The sequence below is a fragment of the Myotis lucifugus genome, unplaced genomic scaffold, assembly GCF_000147115.1.
Source record: "Myotis lucifugus unplaced genomic scaffold, Myoluc2.0 scaffold_127, whole genome shotgun sequence".
Classification (NCBI taxonomy): Eukaryota; Metazoa; Chordata; class Mammalia; order Chiroptera; family Vespertilionidae; genus Myotis; species Myotis lucifugus.
In genome coordinates, this window is record NW_005871175.1 from 302,617 (window position 1) to 326,657 (window position 24,041).

Consider the following 24,041-nt stretch of genomic DNA (forward strand, 5'->3'; position numbering starts at 1 on the left):
CCTAAAGGAATAGGCTCTACAGGTTATGACATAAACCAGAAGGATTGGTAAAGTTTCGGCGGGGGGGGGGGGGTTCAGAAAGATAAGTGATGACCCTTTGGAATAGCTAATTATGGCTTCTAACAGTGAAGCACAAGAATAAGCATATTAAGTGCTGATTCTATAGGAGTTCACAGCCTTTCATTAAAAGGCTTTTCTTTAAAAACTGCACTAATCTCTAACTTTTATTCTACTTCTCCCAATTCCTCACAAATAAGAAGTTAAAAATGGCTACCAACCTGGTTATGATCAGGAAATGGAATAATAGATGCACAGACACCAAGAATCATTGATGGGTGAATCTCACAGTGTGTATATGTGGAACAATAAGCTACTTCTTTCTCTTGTAAATCATCTGGAGTCATTGCCAGCATCACTGTTTCTTCTTCTAGAGTATCAATATATTCCACTACCCCACTGGCCACAAGATCCTGCCAACTAAAAAAGAATTCTCTTAATTTCCTTAATTCCTGAACTCTTTTAACTAACTAGGCATTCTACCTAATAATGAGTATTCCAAAAGCATAAACAGACTGTGGTTTCATATTTTAAGTTTGTTGTGCTTTGTTCTAAAGAAATTATTTGTGGGGGTTAGGGATTTAGTATATAAATACATTGATTAAGGTCTGGAGGAATATACACCCAATTGTTAACAAGTACAGGAGAGTATCAAGTGGGGCTTTTATTGCACATGTTGTTTGAATTTTCTTATAATAAAAATATATCACTCGCCCAGCTGGCTTGGCTCAGTGGATGAATGTTGGTCTATGAACCAGGAGGTCAGGATTCAATTCCTGGTCAGGGTTCATGCCCAGTGTTTCGGGCTCAATCCCCAGTGTGGGGCACACAGGAGGCAGCCAATCAATGATTCACTCCTTTCATTGATGTTTCTATCTCTCTCTCCCTCTCCCTTCCTCTCTAAAAAAAAAAATATTTTTTTTTATTATTAAATAAAAGGCGAGTGATATATTTTTATTATTAAATATCACTGCTAATGAAGAGTTTCTTTTTGGGTCAATGAAAATATTCTGGAACTAGATAGTGGTGATGGTTGCACAATCTTGTGAATATACTAAAAACCACTGAACTATATACTTGAAAATCATTAATTTTACGATATATGAATTATATCTCAACTTTTTTCTCACTGCATGTACTTACCTGTAGTTGTTATATTCTCTCTCTTTCAATTGATCAATATGTCTCTTCTTCAACAGAAGCTTTTGTTTTTCCACAATCAGAAGTGGTCTACAAATACGACCTGCATCTGTATAGATCCGAATCTCCCTCTCTCGAATATCTCTGATCATAGAAACCTAGATGGAAAAAAACAAAAATCGCACGGACTATTAGTTTCTCTATTAAGCCTTAGCTAAAAATGCAATAAAGCTCCTAATGAATTCCTGGAGTACCCATTGTCCAAAAAATGGACAAATCTCAATAGATCACCATTGTTTAATACATTAAAAGTCTAGGTATAATGTAAAATTTTATAAAGGATAAATATCTAACCTTGGTAATTATAGACCTCAACAACATCTGGTAATAATATCATGCAAGATAAAGTAAAATAAAAAACTGTTTCAGGTATCACAAACACTAGTAAATGACAATTTTTTATTTTGCCTCTTTGATAATCACATATACTTCACTCTGTAACCTTTCAATAACCAGCCTCATATCACTTTGCCTTGACAATACTTTCCCAGGAATAAGCTAGACTCCTCCCAGTCACCTATTAGACAAATGGCTTACAGTCTAGCCATCCAATGCAAGTAGTCAATTGCTAGCCACATGTCACTACTGAGCCCCTGAAATGTGACCAATGGGAAATGAGATATACTGTAAGAATAAACTACACACTGGATTTCAAAGGTAGTACCAGAAAAAAAATGTAAAAACTTCCATTAATAATATTCATTTTGAATATATGTTGAAATTTTAATGTTTTAGATGTATTGGGTCAAATAATATACTATTTAAATTATTTTCACTTGTTTTTTACTTTTACAATATGGCAACTAAAAAAATTTTAAATGAATATGTCGCTAACTTTATATTTCTACTGGATAGTGCTAAAAATATATTCCTAGACAATATCAAAAATTTTCAATAAAGAACATAATAATTATTAAAAGCACTGCAGAACTTGAAGTACACATACATATATTAAAAAATAAGTCAAGAGACTTAAGTGAATTGCCTAAATCTAATATATAATCTTGTAAGTCAACTATGAAATAAATTGCCAATGAGTTGAAAAATAGAAAAATAGATTGCAATTTCTCCACAAAAGTACTTTTAAAAAGTGAAATCACATCTGGATACTTTTATTAAAGAAAAGATTGGGTCTATTTAAGAAAGGAAAAGATCTGGATTACTCAGTTTAAAAACAATAGTAAAAATAATATAAGCTTTATCAAAAACATCAAGTTCCTCAAAACTAGAGTCAAAGCCAATAAAGAGAAAATGTTCCAAGCTCTTAGCCCACTTCCTGTCCTTAGGAAACAATCTGAGGAGAAACATTGTGTCTATGAGCAAAACATCATGAGTGGCATTCTCAAGTCCCAGAAAAAACCTTGCTTTCAATGCACTGCCTTGAATCCTTAGAGAATTCCTAGTAGAATATAGCTCTATTAACTTACCAGGAGGACATAAATTGAGCGTGTCCTCCCAAAGGCCAAGCAGTATCTTACATTCCAAAGGAAACAGGTGTTCTTTAGTAGTATACAGAGGACTACTGACAGGAAAGCCAAACAAGCCCAATAGATGATTCAAGTTACAAAGGGGTAAAATGAGAACTTCTGGTTATCAGAAAATATGAAGGAAAAGAAAAAGTACCAGACAACTTCTAAAGTGCCTACTCCAAGGACACAGGTCCATTTATAATGTTCAATAAACTTTCAAGATCTACTATATGCCCTAGCTAGTTTGGCTCAGTGGATAGAGCGTCGGCCTGCGGACTGAAGGGTCCCGGGTTTGATTCCAGTCAAGGGCACGTGCCTGGGTTGCAGGCTCGATCCCCAGTAGGGGATGTGCGGGAGGCAACCAATCAATGATTCTCTCTCACCATTGATATTTCTCTCTCTCTGTCCCTCTCCCTTCATCTCTGAAATAAAAATTAAAAAAAAAAAAAGATCTACTATATGTCAGACCCCATGCTCGGAGTGGAAAATAACAGTCACAGTAAGACATGTTTCCTGTCTCTGAGGAGTTAATAGTGTAGTGAGTGAGTCAGACATTTTAATGTTGGGGTCAGGAAACAGCCTACAGGCCAAATCTGCCCTCACCTGCCATCTGTTTTTATAAATAAAGTTTTATTCGTTCGTATTTTATCTGTGGCTGCTTTTCACTACAACAGCGGGGTTGAACACACAACAGACACTGTATGGTAAACAAAGGCTGAAATATTTAATATCTGGCCCTTTATAGAAAATGTCTGTCTTGATCTAAGTCAAACTGGGAAGTCAGGTAAGGTATCCTGAAAGAGATGAGTGTTAATATATGTTTTGCAGAATAAGTGAGATTTACCTGAAAAAATAATAAGCAACCCTCCTCCCTTCAGCCTGTTTTTGAGGAGCCATTGGGGGACAGGGAGCAGAAATACTCCAGGTTGAAGGAATGGGCCCATTGAAAGTAAAAAGGCCTAAAACAGCATGAAGAACTTAATTTTACCTCAGAGAATACAGAAAAGCTAAAGGAGGCCCTCAGCAGAAAAACATGGCATTAACAAAGTTCTCAATCATAAAAATACAGCCAATTTTGGTTCCAAGGCTTTCTCTTAGCCCTGCCTGCCCTCAAATGAAACACGCTCTTCCTGCCTTCAAGCTGTGAAATGCCTGGGTCAAAACCTAGAGCAGTGATGGCGAACCTATGACACAAGTGTCAGAGGGGACATGTGAACTCATTTTTTGGTTGATTTTTCTTTGTTAAATGGCATTTAAATATATAAAGTAAATATCAAAAATATAAGTTTTTATTTTACTATGGTTGCAAATATCAAAAAATTTCTATAAGTGACACGACACCAGAGTTAAGTTAGGGTTTTTCAAAATGCTGACACACCGAGCTCAAAAGGTTCACCATCACTGACTGACCTAGGGTGTCTGCCTTCTAGAGGAAAGTCTGGAGCAACCAAACTCTCTTCTCTGCTTTGCTAGGTAGAAAGATGGCCAGCTATTGCCTTAAGTGTACTATAGTTTCCCTTCAAATCCACTTTCACCTAGACCAGTGGTCGGCAAACTGCGGCCCCGTGAGTGTGGCTCTTCCACAAAATACCACGTGCGGGCGCGCACTGAAACTTCGTGGCCACACTCAAGGGGCCAAAGAGCCGCATGTGGCTCGCGAGCTGCGGTTTGCCGACCACGGACCTAGACAGAGCCCAATGGTAGATTTGGGAGATTCAAATGCCTGAGCCATATCCCTAATACAGTACACTAAAAGCAAAAGTCCTATTCTGGAGAGTAATAAAGTACACATACTATATTTTAATGATTTTTTAAAAATCCATCCTTATCCCAAAGCATTTCAATACCCACCTAAATATGAGAATCTATTAGAGGTGTATCACTCTTTATGAATGAATTTCTGGATTCAAAGAATCAGGCGTGATTATTTCTTTTAAAAGCATTGTTGTTGGCCTTACAAAAAGATCCTCAAAAAATTCCTTTTACTTTAAAATATAATTTGAGTTCTAAAATATAATTTAATAACTTAAATTTACACGTCAAATTTTTAGAAGCATATATCTAAAGCCTTAGAGCAAGCAATACCTACTACTAATTGAATTTAGATCAAAACATTACCTACACTTTTGACAATGTAGTTTACAATACAAGAGAAACCAGTTAAAGAAAGACGCCAATACAAAAATAATTTTTGTCTAGTCTTATGCCCTGTTTAGAAATCCCACAGATCCTGGCCTCTTAATTAAAGACTCTTACTTCAGACACAATGATGTCCATCTGACGCCGCAATTTCCTTAGAGTGTTCATAAGTTGTTCAGGATCTTTATGTATTCCAACCCAGCAGCCATTAACAAAAATCTTGGTTGCACTGAAATACAAAACCAAAAGCATCTTGCATTTAGTAACTCTAAATTAAGCTATAACCAAAGATTAATAATAGCTTTTTTAAAAATTACATCTATACACACTCAGCAATAGCTGCAGGAGAAATTTCTTCTAAATTTTCCATACTCCATTCTTCTAAAAATTCCAGAATTGGAGAAGGTTGAGATCCAACTGAAATATAAGCCATCAGGGCTAAATTCTTCACAAGTCCTACAGCATGGCCCTTAAAATGACAAACGAAGTATTAGTCACACTGCTTTAGCATAAGTACCAAAATTATTTTCCATAGACACTTTTCCTTCAATTTGATTTCAGGATTTACTCCTACTTTTGAAGAACAAAATTATCTTAGTTCTAAACCACACTACATGATTGATTACATAAAAACTCACTCTGAAAGTAATTACATCCTACATAATTATTGGCTGACTCTTTGTTCTGAACACAAATTTTAATGTATTACCTCTGGAGTCTCAGCAGGACACACCATTCCCCACAACGTATTATGCAACTGTCTTGGCTTTGCCAGCTTGCCATCTCTACCGATTGGAGAATTTAAACGACGCAGGTGAGAAAGAGTAGATGCAAATGTCAGGCGGTTTAATACCTACAACACAATGGCAAATCTTTAAAGTTGGGGCATTTCTGTAAAATTATCACATTTTTGGCAAATACTTGAATGAGGAAAAGTCATATTTTTACAGATAATCCACTGAGCGTCAAACTGACCCCATCCCTCCTTTCTCCATCTTTCCCTGGATAATCTTGTTCACCCTGTAACTTCCGTAACTTAAACAGGAATAGTAAATATTTAATATAAGTTCCTACATACCACCATACCACATAAATGTTTTCTTTATGGCCTGTCTCCAACCACTAGGTCATTAATTCCACAAGGGTGGGGATTTTTTGTTTTATTCTCTCTTGCATCCCAGTACCTAAAACAGTACTTGGCATACATCATGCACTCAGTAAGTGTTAAATGCTATCAACTCACATTCCTTTGACCATAGCAGATACCCCTAATCCATCCTGAGACCTCTAAATCCAACACGGAGATTCAAAATTTACACGATATTAAGCAAGGTAATGCTTAGCAGTGATGGCGAACCTTTTGAGCTCGGCGTGCCAGCATTTTGAAAAACCCTAACTTAACTCTGGTGCCGTGTCACATATAGAGGTGACACGCAAACTCATTTTTTTGGTTGATATTTCAATGATAAGAGAGAATCACTGACCAGTCACCCCCTACACTGGGGACCGAGCCTGCAACCCTGGCACACACCCTGACCCGGAACTGAACCATGACCTCCTGGTTCATAGGTCGACATCCAACCACCAAGCCACACTTAGCTAATCAATCACAAAGTCTTACAAAATGCACTTCCTAAACATTTCTCACACTTGTCTCCATCTACAAGATAGTCTATTCAAGGCCCTAGTTATTTCTCACTAAACCTGTTGCAACAATCTTCCTGCCACCAAGGGTAACCTTCTCAAATCTTTTCTCCACACTGCCAATTACTGTGACTCTACCTAAAAATCAAAAATTAAACATGTCAATCCCTTATATGAGCTATTCCCAGCTCCCCTCTCCAACCCCATCTTCCTGATTCTCCCACTTTGAGTTGAAAATCCTAGACTGCTCTAGCTCCTCCTACATACACTCTTTCCCTTCTCCATCCTTTGTTCAGGATATCAAGAAATTTTCTCCCAGTGTCCTGTGAGCCACTGGTTCTCCACTCCTCCCAGGCTTGGACTATTTCCCAATTACCAAGATTCAGCTGGGTGTTACTTTGTAAAGAATGACTTTTCACCCTCTCAAGCTGCATTAAGTGCTTTTCTGCAGCATTCCCACAGAGCGGTTGTGCACATTCTTCATTATAATACTTACTGTACCATGTTGTAACTATCTGTTTACATCTACCTCTGAGTACAGATGGTAAATTGCTGCAGATCAGGAATCATGTTTTATTCATCTGTGCAACTCCAGTGTGTCGCACAGTGCCTGGCTCATCAACAGTTCCAATAACCATCCACTGAACTGAACTGGCAACGTGGCCTTTAGCATAGTGCAGCCCCAGCCTAGTGAGCTGTGTACAGATGAGTCTGTCTCCTCTGATAGATGGTGAGCTCCTTGAGAGCTACAATAGTATCTCATTCATGTTTGTGAATCCAAGATCACAAACACCAAGTATACTCAATAAATCCTTACTAAATTAAAAGGAACTAGAAATTTAACTTTGCTATTGGAAAGCTTCCCAGAATTTCTCAGAGCCTCTGGGTTTCTAGGAATCAAGCACTTGAAGTTGGTGTTTGAATGCCAAATTAACCAGGTGATACAGGCTAGTTAAAACAAAAAAAAAAAAGGCAGAGGCCAAGATCCAAAAGAAAAAGTTCCATAAAGCTAGACATATACATATAGATTTTCAATCTTCTATGAAAAATAAATAGAAAAAAATTAAAGTGCCTTGTGAAACATTCCCCCATTATTCCACCTAAGACTAGCTATTGCAGTCCCTTTACATATGACCCGCCAACAAAGAAATCAGTGTTAGAAATTAGTGTTATATTTTCCTCAGTCAACTTCTAATATGAAGATTTTAAGACATAAAAATTTCACTAACATGGACTATCTGACCTTCCAAATGGCTACTCTAATTTATTAACTATTTTGATGCATGCCAAAACTTTTAAGTCTCTATTAGTAATAGTAGTAGCTAATTTAAGAAAAATTTCTGGGGGAATAAAGGTGGGCTAGAAGGGGTCAATGGGAAAAAAGGGGACATATGTAATACTTTTAACAATAAAGGTTTAAAAAAAGAAAAATTTCATTTTCATAATTCAAGTTTCCAATGCTCTTACATCTGACCAAGTCTGGGGGAAAAAGCAAAATAATTTATATTCAACGAATGAAACAATCTGCTAGTCCCATAACATTTTGCAATCAGGCCTGTAATCACAGTCGACATCTTTACCTGAGATACTCCAGCTCTGGCTTGATGAGCTTTCTTTTGGTCACCCCAGTTTCCAGTAGCTAAAGAGTATTTTAGGCCATCAGATATAATCCTTGTTTTAATTGCCAACTCCAAGTTAAAATCCTTTCCTCGATCAATAAACTTCTGTGCATAGATCCGTACTTCTTTAAGCAAATTCTTAAACATGCTGCCAAATAAAATGGTACTATTTTTAACATAGGAAGGTCTACAGCATACATTCTCAACAGGGACAATATTGCCCATAAGGGGACAAAAAGTGGTTGGTCTAGAGCAGTGGTTCTCAACCTTCCTAATGCAGCGACCTTTTAATACAGTTCCTCATGTTGTGGTGACCCCCAATTTCACTGTTACAAATTGAACATAATTAAAGCATAGTGATTAATCACAAAACAATATGTAATTATATGTGTTTTCCGATGGTCTTAGGTGACCCCGGTGAAAGGGTCGTTCGACCCCCAAAGGGGTCACGACCCACAGGTTGAGAACCGCTGGTCTAGAGAGCGAGAGAGAGGTGTTATTATTCTTTTTATGTATAAACCAGAGGCCCGTTGCATGAAGATTCGTGCAATAGGCCTTCTTTCTCCTGGCTGCCAGCACCAGTTTTCCTCTTGCACCCGGGACCCAGACCTTCACTCTGGCCACCGCCTTCCATCTTCTCTCTGGACACAGTCTTCACTGCGACTGGAGACTTCAGTCTTTGCTCCTCGCTCTGGTGGAAGTCTTCAGTCTCCGGCCAGAGCTGCTCCTGTAGCTCCTTCCTCCCCCTCATAGCTTGATCGCTGCCTCACCTGCAGACCTCATCAACCGGCTCCTGGGTTCCAGGGGGCCGCCTTGCCTGCGGCCCGACTTTCCTATCACGATCAGGATCATGGGCTGCAGGAAAGGTGGCTCCTGGGTCCCGGGGTGCTGCCTTGCCTGCGGCCCAGCTTTCCGATCACAATCACGATCACGATCACGGGCCACAGGCAAAGCGGCTCCTGGGTCCTGGGGTGCCGCCTTGCCTGCGGCCCGGCTTTCCGATCACGATCACGATCACGATCACAGGCTGCAGGCAAGGCGGCTCCTGGGTCCCGGGATGCTGGGACCCTGCAAATGCCTTGCAAAACTTCCAGAGGAATAGAGAAAATGTAATAAACAAGGACTATAATATATTGTCCTCACAAACTTAAAATTCTTAGCTGCAGTCAGGACAGCTCCAGGGTCCCGGGGAGTCGCCTTGCCTGCGGCCCGGCTTTCTGATCATGATCACGGCCACACTGTCCTGCCGCCCAGGGCCGCACACGGGAGTCCCGGCTGGGGGCGGAACTCAGGCGGCACATTCACGCTGCCATGCCCGCCGTCCAGGGCCGCACACGGGGGTCGCCACTGGAGGCGGGGCTTAGGTGGCACACAGGGGTGGATGGCGGGCTTGCCCTGCCTGCAGTATGCAAATTAGCCGCCATCTTTGTTGGTGGTTAATTTGCATATCGCACTGATTAGCCAATGGGCAGCATAGCGAAGGAATGGTCAATTACCATGTTTCTCTATTATTAGATAGGATCATAGATGTACATACAGAACATAAGCATATATGGGGAGAGCAATTGGGGGGCAGAGTGTCAAGAGGTTCTTTAGCGGGATGATAACAAATACTAATCTGCAACACACTAAATAACAGAACATATATAAAACATTGCTAAAATCTTATTTTTATTAAACTGTCTACATATTTTATTTTTAAAATAACTTGTTTCTAATTATAAAAATGTATGTTCATTATGGCAAGTATAAAACAGAAATCACATATGACCCCAATACTGTGAGACAACCACTGCTAATATTTTGATAGAGTTCCCTGCAGCCTTTGTGTTTTTATAAAATACAAAACAGGAATAACAAAAGTTCTAATATCAGCCTTCAAAAATTGAAAGCAGTAATTAAGCTTTTTCAAATGCCTTGCAAAACTACCAGAGGAATAGAGAAAATGTAGTAAGCAAGGACTATAATAAATTGTCCTCACAAACTTAAAATTCTTAGACATGACGCAAAACTAAATCTGGGCAAGTGGTAAAGAGAACGTAGTTAACTTCACATGCACCCAATATGAATGATAGTTTAGCACTTCCACGTACAATGCCAATCAAAGTGAAATCTCTCTACTTTTAATAATATCATCTTATAATTCCTTACCCTCTAAATAAGAATGCAAGTAGTGGTCCAGCAAGATCCAATCTTTTGTTTCCATAGTGATCTCTGTCATCTAATTCTCTTCTACCCAAAGCTGCCAGAAGTAACCTATGCACCATATACCTTTAACAAAAAACAAAAAGAAAAGGTGAGAAAAAGGAAAAACATGGTTTTGGGATTTTTTAAAATTTTATTTATTAAAAACATAATGTCTGACATTTTGGGCTTTAAGGAAAGCTTTATCTCAAATACATATTTTGCAAAGAACTTAAAACAATGAAATTTAACATACCCCAAGAAATAAGCTTTTTTGGTCTCACAAAAATCACTGACACCAACGTGAGGGAGCATTTCTTTCTGTAAGACTTCTTTTGCATATTTAATTCTTTTCTCTTTAGTGACACCAGGCTTTGCACCTCTTGAACCAATGAAATTTAGTGCAACATTCTGTTCTTGGATGACAAAAGCTTCATCGAGAGAAGGTTTAACCTATCAGATAATTTAAATAAGTTACTTTAAAATTCATACTTTCACTTTAAAAATAAGTTAACTGTCAATTTATAAGATGTTAACTATCCCGATGAACCTAATTGATTATGCAAATATTTTTAGAAAATCAAGGAATAAAAAAATCTTAGACTTTGAAGACACGTTAGATATCTAGATCTCTAACAAAATCCATTAATCAACACTTTCCAGAAAAATACAAATAATTCCACTATAAAAATAGTGTTTATTTTTTATATTTTAATGGCAAAACAAGCTCCTTCCAAATATCTAAAATCAATTTAGAGAAGTTTAATAGTCAAATCAAAATTTACTAACCTAAAAATAAATAGGCCAGATTGGTTTTAAACCTCGGTTTATAAGGGCCCAGCCAGTATGTTTCAGTGGTTGAGTACAGACCCATAAACCAAGAGGAAACCAATTTGATTCCCGGTCAGGGCACATGCCTGGGTTGGGGGCTTAGTCCCCAGTAGGGGGCATGCAGGCAGAGCCACGTGATGATGTTTCTCTTTCATCAATGTTTCTATCTCTCTATCCCTCTGCCTTTCTCTCTGAAATCAATAAAAACAAAACAAAAAAAATTGGTTTAAGAGGTCTTTATCCTACAAATAAAACCACTCAGTTTTTTGTAAAAGATAATATTTTAAAGACACATTGTTATGGAGACCTACATTCCATACCTCTGGTATCTGAGCAGCCATGTACTAAGTTTCCTCATCTACAAAAAGGCTAGATATAATAATATCTAAATTTCACTCTAGTTCTAACCTTCTTAAGTTCCAATTTTACACAACAATGAACATGAGAAAAGAGGGGTAACATTTCCTAACTTTGACCCCTGTAAATACATTTTAAATCCTATCACATATACTGACAAGTCTTTACCGCCTTTGACTTCCTATGTCTAATTATCACTGATTCACAAGTTTAAGCATCCAAATTCCAATTACAGAATCAGAGATCAGAAAAAAGGTCAGGTAAACCAGTCAAAGTGAGGCCACAGTATGGTAAACGAAAATGATCTTTTTAAAGGAAATTGTTGTTCTTATGAAACTGTTTTCTTAAGGTTAATATGGATTTGGAAAAAGGTATTAACGATAATAATGTGTTTTCAGAAGAAAAAATTAAACACTTTTGCACAGTGAATGCTTGACTCACAGACTTGTAAAATTTGACTTACGCTTCATAGGAGCTATAGGAACAAACAGTTTTTTCAAAACGACAATATACATAAAGCAAATCAGGTCTTTCACTTTACTAAGAAATTTCCAGTTTGAATACTTTCTTAATCCAGTTCGAATCATTTGGGATGCCTTTTGGATAAAAGATAACATGTATTATCTTTTCTTTTAAACACTTAAATACTCATAAATTAAGTATTTAAATTTTTAAAAAGCAACCCTGGTCAGTGTTTCTCAGTGGTTAGAGTGTGGGTTGCAGGTTCTATATTGGGCCCCACTCGGGGTGCATGCAATTGATGTCTCTCCCTCCCACCCACCGCCTTCCCTTCCCTTCCTTTCACGCTCTTAAAAAAAAAAAAAATCCTCAAATAAAGATTAACATAATAAACAAATAAATAAAATAATAAAATAAAATTTAAAGCATACTACTGGTGAAAGCTTAAAGTCAAATCTAACCAGAACTCATTTTTCTCATGTAACTTATCAATAAATAAATACTCTAATAATTACAATGTAATCCTACTCCACTTTCTAACTTTGTGACCAATGCTTAGCCTGTATTTTACCTTATTTCTCTGTAGTCTTAAAGTCTCTGAACAATTCAGGACAACTTTAAGACCATCAACTACTATTTATTAAGACAAAGATCATTAATGGAAAAGACTCATAAGGAAATTATTATTTGCCTAGATTCAAAGAACCTTCCCACAAAAATTGTAATTTTACAGTCAGAGGAACCTAATAGACACCACACTGCAGAGTTAACATTACAAATAATGGGACAAAATGACATCATGTGACTCCTGATGCAATAACCTAGGAAGCACACAGTATTATTTCTGTATTTTTCCTGCCAAAAAATGCATAAGTTGAATCAAATCATGAGGAAATATGAAAAAAAGAGAAAAAAACTGAGGGAAATTCTACAAAATAAATGGCCTATCATCTCCAAAAATTTCAATGTTATGAAACACTGAGAAAAAGATGAGGAGAAGAGACATAAAAACAACATGGAGTACATGATCCTATACTGAATTCAGAACCAAAAAAATAAAATGCCATTAAGAACATTATCAGAACAACTGGCAAAAACCTGAAGAAGGTCTGTGGGTTACTAGAACTGTGCCTATGTTAAATGTCCTGATTTAATAATCATACTTTGATCATGTAAGTGAATGTCTTGGTTCTTAGGACATATACACTGAAGCATTTAGGAGTGAAAGAGCATGATCCATGAAATAAGTCTCGTATGTTCTAGAAAAAAGTAATATATATAAAAAGAGAATGCTAAAGCAAATGTGCCAAAGGTAACAACTGGTGAATCTGGGTTAAGAGTATATAAGAGTTCTTTGCAACTTTCTGTAAGTTTGAAATTACTTCAAAATAAAAAGTTAAAATTTAACAGTAAATAGCATGAGATCTGTTACAGGTAAACTGCTCTTCAGAGTGGCTTTCTGCTTGTTTTAAGATTAGCAACAGCCCTGGCCAATGTGGCTCAGTTGGCTGGAGAGTCATCCTGTACATCAAAAGGTCTCGGGTTCCATCCCTGGTCGGGGTGCGTGCAGCAGACAACCAATCAACGTTTCACTGTCACAAGGGTGTTTCTCACTCTCTGTCCTCTCTCTTGGGTGAGGATTGAAAAAAAAAGATTAGCAAGTCAGTAACCTTAAACCTCTTATAAAACACTAGGAATATATTTTGCTTATACATTACCATTTCCATCATCTCTGGATCTTCAAAATCATAAATAATATGCTCTAAAATATCTCTGTCAGACACAAAACCTAATGCTCTGAACACAATAATAATGGGAACTTCTTGCTTGATATATGGTAGAGTTGCCACAATGCGCTGACCAATAGCACTCTTTTTTGCACCCTAGGAAAAATAACATTAGAGAATGAGTATACAGAGATCACAGCCATAGAAAAGTATCAGTGAGAACCATTTTACATATATGCTCATCACTGTACGTATTTCAAAAGAAGCATGCTTCTTATACTCTGAGGAATGGCTGCTTTTCAAAGACACTGGAACAGATTTACTAATTTTATGGACAGGCTTGTCATTTAGCCCTGAAAAAACTTCCATTCTCTACTATCTGCCTGCCAAGATTTCCTCAGAATTACCCAATACTGTATCTGGAAATGACTTTTGGCTGCAAAACATGAACATTGACCCCTCACCCTCTCCATCCACCAAGAAAACAAATAAAAACAAAACATATCTGGAAGAAACAGAGAAGGGCTCAAAAAGAGAGAATATGGCCCTGACCGGTTTGGCTCAGTAGACAGAGCATCTGCCTGCGGACTGAAAGGTCCCAGGTTCGATTCCGGTCAAGGGCATGTACCTTGGTTGCAGGCACATCCCCAATAGGGGATGTGCAAGAGGCAGCTGATCGATGTTTCCCTCTCATTGATGTTTCTAACTCTCTATCCTTCTCCCTTCCTCTCTTTAAAAAATCAATAAAATATATTTTAAAAAAAGAGAAAGAGAATATGAAAAAAAGAGAGGGAGAGAGAATATGGACAGACAAATGTTGAAAAAGCTAAGCACAGAATGAAAAATAAGTATTAGCTCAGAGCTGGTCTGTGTGATATTTTCTTGTTTGAATAAATAAACAGCCTCTTTCACAAGCTTTATTTTTTCCCATTTCTTTCTCACTTTAATTGCACACACATACAGTAATGAAATAAAAGTTCCTAGCCTACACTGGTATACAACCATGTGGCTTCTCAATTTTAATCATATTTTTTTCCTTCAATATCAAATTCAGCCCTCCCTTGGCCTCAAAACCCTATATTATCATATCCCTCTAATGACAGTTTCTGTTGTCTTCCTCCTACTTCAGGCCTCCTTCCTTAGAAACCTTATCCCTTCTCATGGGTGTCCAGTAACAATTTTTCATAAATGATACCCAAATCTTCATCTTGATCTTTTTCCTGTACTCTCAACCCTCATATCTCCAACTACCATTTGGCTATTTCTATCAATTATTTCCATTTAGTCCATTATTTGTTTCATTATAGATTTTTTTCAAAACAAGCAAAACATTAAGAAATAATGCCTATATCATGCACCCCAACCCCAAAAAATATTTTGTCTAAAAATGAACTCAATAAGGTCTCTCTAAAAATCAATTCTTGAAAGTTATTCTATTCAGAACCTCAGGATAGAAATCACAGAATCTTAAGTAATCCATCCTCATACTATAGCAAACCTGTCACTAAATCCAGACGATTTTCCTTTCTCTGCCTCTAATTAATTCATTTTGCCCATAGCTAACATGATGACTTCTCTAATATGTTGAATTTATCTTTGCCCTCCATAACCAAGGCCAATGCTTCTCAAAAATAAATGCACATCACAACCACCTGGGGATCTTTTTTGGGCCCCATTCCACCACCATTTAATAAAAACCTTTTCAATTAACACATTCTATTTAACTTCAGGCAGTTAAAACTCTCTAATCTTTAAGTTTATCTTTGTAAGACTTACAAAAAGTGAAATTAGACTCTGCAAAACTATTTGTAAGAGCACAGGACTGGACACCTAAATGTCTACCATAAGATAGTTTTAAAATTTGCATATGGAATATCACAGCTCAAAAAGAATGATCAAGCACTGATCTAAACATGTTTTTTTCAAAGGATAACAGCAAAGTGTATGTGGTATGCTCCCACTTGTATTTTTTGCATTAAGACTGTTTCTGAACTGATTCATAAAAAAATTATCAAAAGCAGCTACCTCTGAGGAAGAGATCTGGGGGGTCAAAGACTACTTTTTATAGTACATCCTTTCTTGTGCTTCTTGAACTATTTGAACATGCATGTATGATTATTCAAATAAACTTTCATAAAAAATGCACATTGCATATTAGCATAACCAATGGACACAGACACTGGGGCTGTGGGGGCATACCCAAGGTGGGAATGGCTGGGGTCAACTGGGGAAAAAGGAGACATATGTAAAACTTTAGACAATAAAAAAAAAAAAAAAAATTTTTTTTAAATGCACATGAGCCCCAGACAGTATGGCTCATTGAATAGAGCGTCAGCCTACGGACTGAAGGGTCCCAGGTTCGATTTCAGTAAAGGGCACATGCCCAGTTTGCAGGCTCATCCCCAATAGGGGGCGTGCAGGAGGCAGCCGATCAATGATTCTCTCTCATCACTGATGTTCTATCTCTCTCTCTCTCTCCCTCTCCCTTCCTCTATGAAATCAATAAAAATATATATTTTTAAATGTACATGAAATTAAATAGAGGTAATTACAACTACTTTCCAAGATAGTCATAAAGATTAAATCAAGCAATCTGAAAAAGATAATTGACACAGCAAATATTCAAGAAATGCTAGCTATTATTAGATTACATTATTTTAAGTAACATGCCTATGATAGGCAGCTTCTAAGATAGTGCCTGATGATCCCTGCCCACTACTATTATTGCCTGTGCAATTCCCTCCCATTGAGTACGAGGCTCAGGGTACTGACTTGCATCCAACACAACGAGGATATTGCTTCCAAGATTATTTTATAAAAGACTGTGATTTTCCCCTTGTTTGTACACTCTATGGCTCTTCTCAATTACTCTCTCTGATGAAACAAGCTGCCATGTTGTCAGCTGCTGCATAGAGAGAACCCATGTGGCAAGAAACTGAGACAGGCTTCCAACCAAAAGCCAGCAAGGACTGAGACTCTCAGTTCAAAAGCCCATGGTGAACTGAATGCTGTCACCAACCACGTGACTGAACCTTAAGATGACTGCAGTCCAGGAAAACACAATGATTGCAGCCTTGTGAGAGATGTTCAACTAGAGGACCCAGCTAAGCCACACCAAGTCTGGACTTATAGAAACTATGAAATGATATATGTTGCTATTGGAGTAATCTTACAGAGCAATCTACACTAATAAAATAGAAACATGCAAATTGGTGTCACTCCGCTACACCCACCAGTCAATCAGGATGAGTATGCAAATTAACCGAACAAAGATGGTGGTTAATTTGCATATGCAGACGCAGAGCGAAGACTGAAGACGACTAAAGACTGAAGACGACTGAGGACTGAAGAGGCTTGGATTCTCTGCTGCAGCCGGAGCAGAAAAGCCAAGCCTCACCGCTGCGGCCAGAGCAGAGAGGCCAAGCCTTGCTGCTGCGGCCCGAGCAGAGAAGCCTTGGCTTCTCCGCTGCGGCCGGACCAAAGGCCTGGGTCCAGGTGCTGGAGGAAAACCAGTGCCAGCAGCCAGAGGAAGCAAGGCCTTTTGTGCAAATCTTTGTGCAACGGGCCTCTAGTAAGTAAATAAAACAATGCTTATCATATAACACTGATAATATGTTCAAGAAAAACTTTCTGACTAAGAATGCAGTCTGATAAACTACAAAAAGGAATTAACTCAAACATCATATCCCAGTCCATACCTGTCCTCCTCTTGCCAGCATGCTAACCCAAATAGTACTGGTGGGTCGGGAAGAATTCTCCAGACATGATCTACACTCTCCTGTGTAGGCATATTTAGAATCCTTTTTGGCAAACACATAGACTGTGTTCGTTGCCATTTTTTCTTGCGCAATTAGAACCTATATAGACAATAAAAAAAGTTACAGCCATAAAACCCACAAGGTCCTTGAAAAAGAAAGAAGAGTGCAATCAGTATCTTAATTTAATTTGATTATATAGGCTCACTGAAACATCAATTCTTAAACTTTACAAATTCCATTTTGTATAAATGCTTCATAGAAACCTGTAAGCCCAAACAACAGACCATATAGGACATATTATATAATACAGCTAAATAAAATTTCGGGTTGCCCAGTTGGTGTGTCTCAGTGGTTGAGCGTCAACCCATGAACAAGGAGGTCAGGGTTCGATTCCCGGTCAGGGTACATGCCCGGTTTGTGGGCTCAATTGCAAGTAGGGAGTGTGCAGGAGAGCGCTAATCAATGATTCTCTCTCATCATTGATGTTTCTGTCTCTCCCTCTCTCTTTGAAATTAATAAAAAAATATATATATTTTAAATAAAGTAAATGTTTGGTTTACATAAGTTTAACTGTCACCCACCCTAAATATTTCAACTACCACTTCCAGATTATTCTGTATAAAAGTTTACTTTTTAATTCCAACTTTCAAATTTTAATCATCATTTTGTAAATTTTTTTTTTAAAATATATTTTATTGATCTTTTACAGAGAGGAAGGGAGAGAGATAGAGAGTCAGAAACATCAATCAGCTGCCTCCTGCACATCTCCTACTGAGGATGTGCCCGCAACCCAGGTACATGCCCTTGACCGGAATCAAACCTGGGACCCTTCAGTCCGTAGGCCGATGCTCTATCCACTGAGCCAAACCGGTTTTGGCAATTTTTTTTTTTAATAATGAGACAAGCCCTGGCCGGATAGCTCAATTGGTTGGAGCATCATTCCAATACGCCAAGGTTGCGGATTCAATCCTGCTCAATCAGGGGACATACAAGAATCAATCAATGAATTTGTTGGAACAACAAATCGGTGTTTCTCTCTCTCTCCTTCCCTCCCTCCCTCACTGACTCTCTCTCTCTAAAATCAATTTTTAAAAAAATAATGCCACAATACCTTTTCTGATCCATTAATAATGAAATAGCCACCAGGATCCAAGGGGCATTCATTTAACTCACAAAGATCACGATCTGTTAAGCCATTCAATAGGCAATAAGTTGAACGCAACATAATTGGAATTTTTCCTATAAAAGTTTTCTGATGCTGAGTCTGCAGTTGTTCTTCACCTTCTTTAATGACCGTTTTTGTTATATCAACATAAAGTGGAGCAGAATACCTTCAAAAATAAAAGTAGAACACAATTTAGTAATAGTGGGTATTTGCTAAAACTCTCAACTAGTTAAAATTACATTTTCTGAATTGTATTTCGCTACCAGTTGCTGGAAAAAAATCTTACGTGAGATTTCGTAATCTGGCCTCATTTGGCATCATTGGTGAAGGAGCACCATCTCTTTCCCAGTGAGTAGGCTTGGAGAGATAAATTTGTTCAAACTTCAGCAAATATCTTGGCTGAAATAAAACCAAAGAAACCACATAGAGGATAAATAATCTTTTTCCATAAAAGTTTTAGTTTATATCAAACAACGAAAAAGTATTTGTATTAAAGATACATATAGTCTCATGTGCCCTGTCCTTAGGGTCAGAAGTACAAAGTTACCAGAAAACAAAGAAAAGGTAAATTCATACAGTTAGAGCTGTCCTCTAATCAACCGAACACCAGAAAAAAGAATGCACCTAATTTAATTCTTAAAGTTCCAAAAAATTCTAATTATTCTATATGAAGGACAAGAACTACCAACTCCAGTTGACTGTAGCTCATTCCACAGCAGAAAAAAAAGTTTTTCAATTAAATATATACTTGCTCCCCAATAAAACAAGATCCATGAGAACTTCCAGAGATAAATGGATTAGTAAATTTCTCTCTCAATCAAATCTCAGAGAAGGAGAAGATCGGACTAAACAAACTACTTAAGGTAAATTATCGACATTCAAGTTTCCTAAAATGGAGTAGGTAAAGAGCAAAGAGAAACAGTGATGATAATGAACCAAAGGGAAGCCATCCATCTACTCTTTATTTCCACCATTACCCTAACATAGGACATTATTATTTTAAACCTAGGATATTCTAAGATTTTTACCTGCCTCCAACCTCTTCCTACCATTTCCAAAGTAATCTTTCTAAAATAATGCTATACTCACTTTACTTGACATTTCAACAATTCCCCATGACACCCAAAGACATCCAAAGCCTGGGACCATCTGATTCCATCTTATTTTCCATAATCAAAAAACAGATCAAACAAAAAAAACCATACACTGACTGTGGTGGTCCCCATGCCATACTCAAGCCAAATACATCAAGCATTTTCTTGCTGAAATGCCTAAGTATCTTTTCTCTACTAAGATAAATTCTACCCTGCCCTTCATGGTCAGCTTAAGTCTCTCCATCTTTTCCACCAAGTTCTGATATCCCAGCCTCAGAGATCTTTTCCTCCAAAAGTACTTATGGTATTCGCACTTTGAATATGCTATGTTACATTGTTCTCTCTCTTGTTTTGCAAAGACAATAAAGAAAAAATGGCCTGGCCAGCGTGGTTCAGGGGTTGAGCGTCGACCTATGAACCAGGAGGTTGAAGTTCGATTCCCAGTCAAGGCACACGCCCGGGTTATGGGCTCAATCCCTGGTGTGGAGCGTGTAGGAGGCAGCTGATCAGTGATTCTCTCTCATCACTGATGTTTCTATCTCTCTCTCCCTCTCCTTTGCTCTCTGAAATCAATAAAATATATAAAAAAAGAAAAATGTCGTAAGTATAAAAAAGGCATTTTATGCTTATTGGTCCAGCACACTGCCAGAAGAGACTATTATTTTTGTTCTTAACAGCAAGACTTTACAGCATCTCCAACTAGAATGAGAATAACGTATCAGCCCCTAGGAGCTAACTACAGAAAAGACTAAAAATAATAACCTCTCCCTCCCTCAGTGTACCTCTGTATCTGAGGCTCTCCCTGTCTCACTTTGTTTCTCAGTTTTACCTGTATCTCGAGAGGCCTTTCACACTGCCTCTCTACCACTGAAAAACTACAGACAGTCATTATTTTAGATTATATACTTCCTTACAATCATTCATGTAAAACCAGAGTATTAAAATTATACCCTTGCTATGATTTTAACAATGCTAAAAATATGCATGTATCAACAAAGACTAAGGAACTTAGAAAAAATAAAATAGCTAATATGTTTAAGTGATTTTCCTTTATTTCTTATACTGCTATAATGTATTTCATTCAACAAATAATCAAGAGAAAAAGTCCTTCAAATACATTTTTCTTTAATGATTCCTTTTATTGTGAAAGAAAGCAGTGGGTTTTTCTAAGAAATATGACTATTTCTGGCTTCATCTTATTTCTGAATTCCCTTTTGCCAAATATCAAATACCTACTATCTGATAAAGATTGGGATTTTGGATTCTAGTTGAACACCCATACCCCAACTCCATGCAGTTAAAAATACACTTAAAACTTTTGACTCCCCAAAAGTTAACTACTAATAGCCTACTGTTGAATGGAAGCATTACTGATAACACAATATTCTTACAATAAAGTAAGCTAGGAAAAAGAAAATGTTAAAGAGAAAATACACTTAGAGTACTGCACTGTATTTATCAATACTGTAAGTTTACATTGTTTGTGTAGAAGAATGAAAGAAACCCATGTATTTCATCAATCCATGCAGTTCAAATCCGTGTTGTTCAAGGGTCAACTATACTTGCAAAAATGCATCTCTCCACTTATAAGAATAAATCAGGAGCTGATTGAAGATGCTGTAAGTACTCTGCTAAAAACACCAACTAACTTTTTATTAGCCTTCAAGGCAGGTGAGAGAACTGAAATTTCAAATCAATAGTCTTCCTTTACTTATGTTACTTTATTAGAATAACTATCTTACCGGTTCTTCAACTTCTCCACTAGCATGCTGAGCTTCAGCTTGTAGGTCTATAGGTGGAGCATCTTCCACAATTCTTTGAACAGACATCTGAATAAACTCATCAAAAGAATCCAGCTGTTGTCTGACCAAGCCTTTCTCATCAAAATAGGAACTAGGAAAATATTTGAGTCCATAATTAGTCACAACACAGTGAGTGATGTTTTCTAGTATATTTCCCCATTTTTATTACAAATAAATTCAACAAACAGTTATTAAATACCAACCACTATATGCCCATCACCACACAAGATACTATGAAGTATCCAAAAAAGGGGTGAGACTATGAAAACTGTCTTTGTAGAACTTCTTAAGTTTGTGGAAATAAGACTTATACTTATGAGTAAAATAATTAAAGCACAACATAAGGGGAGGATGGGAGAGGGTTGGGAGAGGTTAATGAGGGAAAAAGGAAGACCTATGTAATACTTTCAACAATAAAGATTAAAAGAAAGAAAAAAAAGGCACAATGTAAGAATTATAATGAATAAAGAACTACTCTCATCGTTGTTTCTATCTCTCTAACCCTTTCCCTTCTCTCTATAAAAATCAATAAAAACATATTTTTAAAAAATAAAAATAAAGAACTATAAGAGAGCACTAATTTACAAATGTCCTTTGTAGATAAATTTCATCCAAACTCTTAGAAACATTTCTTGAAAAAAATGTCAGGACAAAAACTAAAATAAATCCAGTCAAAGATAAAAATAAGAGCTCTAAATTGAATAAGAGGAAAGATATCAATGACTAAAATATGGGATGTATTAAGCATTTCAATTTCAGGTTAAAGATTATTAGTTCTATTTTGAATATGTTAAAGGTGAGATGACAGTAAGTCATTCAAGTGAAAATACTTAGCAAATGAATGAAGATTAAAAGATGGAGCATCGGTAAGAGATCAGTGCTAGTAGTGTAGATACAGAAATCACACAGTCAAGCCCTAAAGGATGGAGAATCTACAAGAGCAGACATTGTTTATAAGGAATAGACACTTGTTTATGTGAGGGATGGGGAAAGAGACATATAAAAAGAAACAAGTAGATATAAGTGCAAGAGGAATCTCACTCCTCATCATCACCCAAGAACAGCTGCATGGTGAGACTTTAGTGAGACTACAAGAGCTCTGAGATCCAACACAATCCTAAGGATTGGAGTATTTCATCACCCCATAGCAACAGGAGCCTCCCCACCAGCACACCGCCACATCTCAACTCCTGTACCTTGTGACCCCTGCATCTTACATCTGTGATACCTCCTTACTTCTGCTCCTCTCTCCCTAATACCTAATGACTCACCCATACTCACATCAATTTTCTGATACAATATGAATAACCCAACTAAACACCAATCACCCATTTGGCGTCATCAGGTCACCTCACAGATCACTGGCATGCCTAGAGATTGGCATTGGGCCAAGGTCCCACTCTTATTCAATCAACTACAGCCAGCAATATTAGAAGTTTGATCCTCTGGTAGGTAACACAGTACACAATGCTTACATAAGGTACAGCGTTAAGAATAGCTACAGGAACCCTGGCTGGTGTTGCTCAGTGGTACAGCATCAGCCCTCGCACAGAAGGGTTGTAGATTTGATTCCTGGTCAAGGGCACACGCCCTGATTTCGATCCCCAATAGGGGACATGCAGGAGGCAGCCTATTGATGTTGTGCTCCCACATCAATGTTTCTCTCCCCCTCTCTAAAAGTCAATAAACTATTACCCTAGCTGGTTTGGCTCAGTGAATAGAATGTCAGCCAGCGGACCAAAGAGTCCCAGGTTCGATTCTAGTCAAGGGCATGTACCTAGGTTGCAGGCTCCTCCCCGGCCTGGGCCCTGGTCAGGGCTCATGCAGGAGGCAACCAATGTATTTCTCTCACATGAATGTTTCTGTTTTTCCCTCTCCTACTATCTCTAAATTTCAATAGAAAAATATCCTCAGGTGAGGATTTAAAAAATAAATAAAATAAATAAAAATAAACTATTTAAAAAAAATGTAAAAATCAAATCATTTATTTTGTAACAAATATTAAATGCAGTGACTATTCACAATAGTGTTTTATCCTTGAGCAATCTACCACATATGTTGAAAACAATTCTTTTTCATCTAAAACGAAAATATTCTTTGAATATAGGCATATCCCACAGAACGCCTACCTGGTTTTTGTTTCTTAGTAGAAAAGACTCTTGGTGTTTAATATCCAAATATTATAGAAAATCCTAATGTCTCAATACAAATTATTTATAGCCTCTGTTTAATAGGAAAAATATATACTGACATCTCAAAAACTCAAAACATTTTTAACAATGTTCAAAAAAGGTTCAGTTATATTACAAATACAACTGGCAGAATGTCAGAAGCCTATGTTCTTTGAAAAGGGAGAAAGTGTCAACCAAAAGATGTGCATCCTGGAGCAGATGGGGATCAAAGAGACATCATCATGTTACTCATACAAAGCAATGGTTAGTCTGATGACAGCAGAGTTGCAGCATTTTACAGCCTAACACAGCAGGATGTTACCTTATTACTTAAAATTTTGTTTTCTTGTCTGGACGGTGTGGCT

The 24,041-nt window shown here is 37.4% G+C and overlaps 1 protein-coding gene across 6 annotated transcripts in view; it reads right to left on the bottom strand.

Moving 5' to 3' along the window:
• POLR2B (RNA polymerase II subunit B) overlaps positions 1-24,041 on the bottom strand; it is a 50,621-nt gene that overhangs the window by 16,750 nt on the left and 9,830 nt on the right. For 5 of the 6 annotated variants that reach the window (XM_023758294.1, XM_014460166.2, XM_014460167.2 and 2 more), the window contains 13 exons: positions 21,446-21,596; positions 18,896-19,008; positions 18,556-18,775; positions 17,385-17,543; positions 13,678-13,842; positions 10,569-10,765; positions 10,280-10,399; positions 8,090-8,276; positions 5,575-5,718; positions 5,195-5,334; positions 4,983-5,094; positions 1,201-1,355; positions 279-477 (listed from right to left, as the gene is read on the bottom strand). In XM_023758294.1, the coding sequence (XP_023614062.1) occupies positions 279-477; positions 1,201-1,355; positions 4,983-5,094; positions 5,195-5,334; positions 5,575-5,718; positions 8,090-8,276; positions 10,280-10,399; positions 10,569-10,765; positions 13,678-13,842; positions 17,385-17,543; positions 18,556-18,775; positions 18,896-19,008; positions 21,446-21,596 (2,062 nt within the window). The remainder of the gene's footprint in view (positions 1-278; positions 478-1,200; positions 1,356-4,982; positions 5,095-5,194; positions 5,335-5,574; positions 5,719-8,089; positions 8,277-10,279; positions 10,400-10,568; positions 10,766-13,677; positions 13,843-17,384; positions 17,544-18,555; positions 18,776-18,895; positions 19,009-21,445; positions 21,597-24,041) is intronic. The other variant, XM_023758295.1, reaches the window with a different exon arrangement.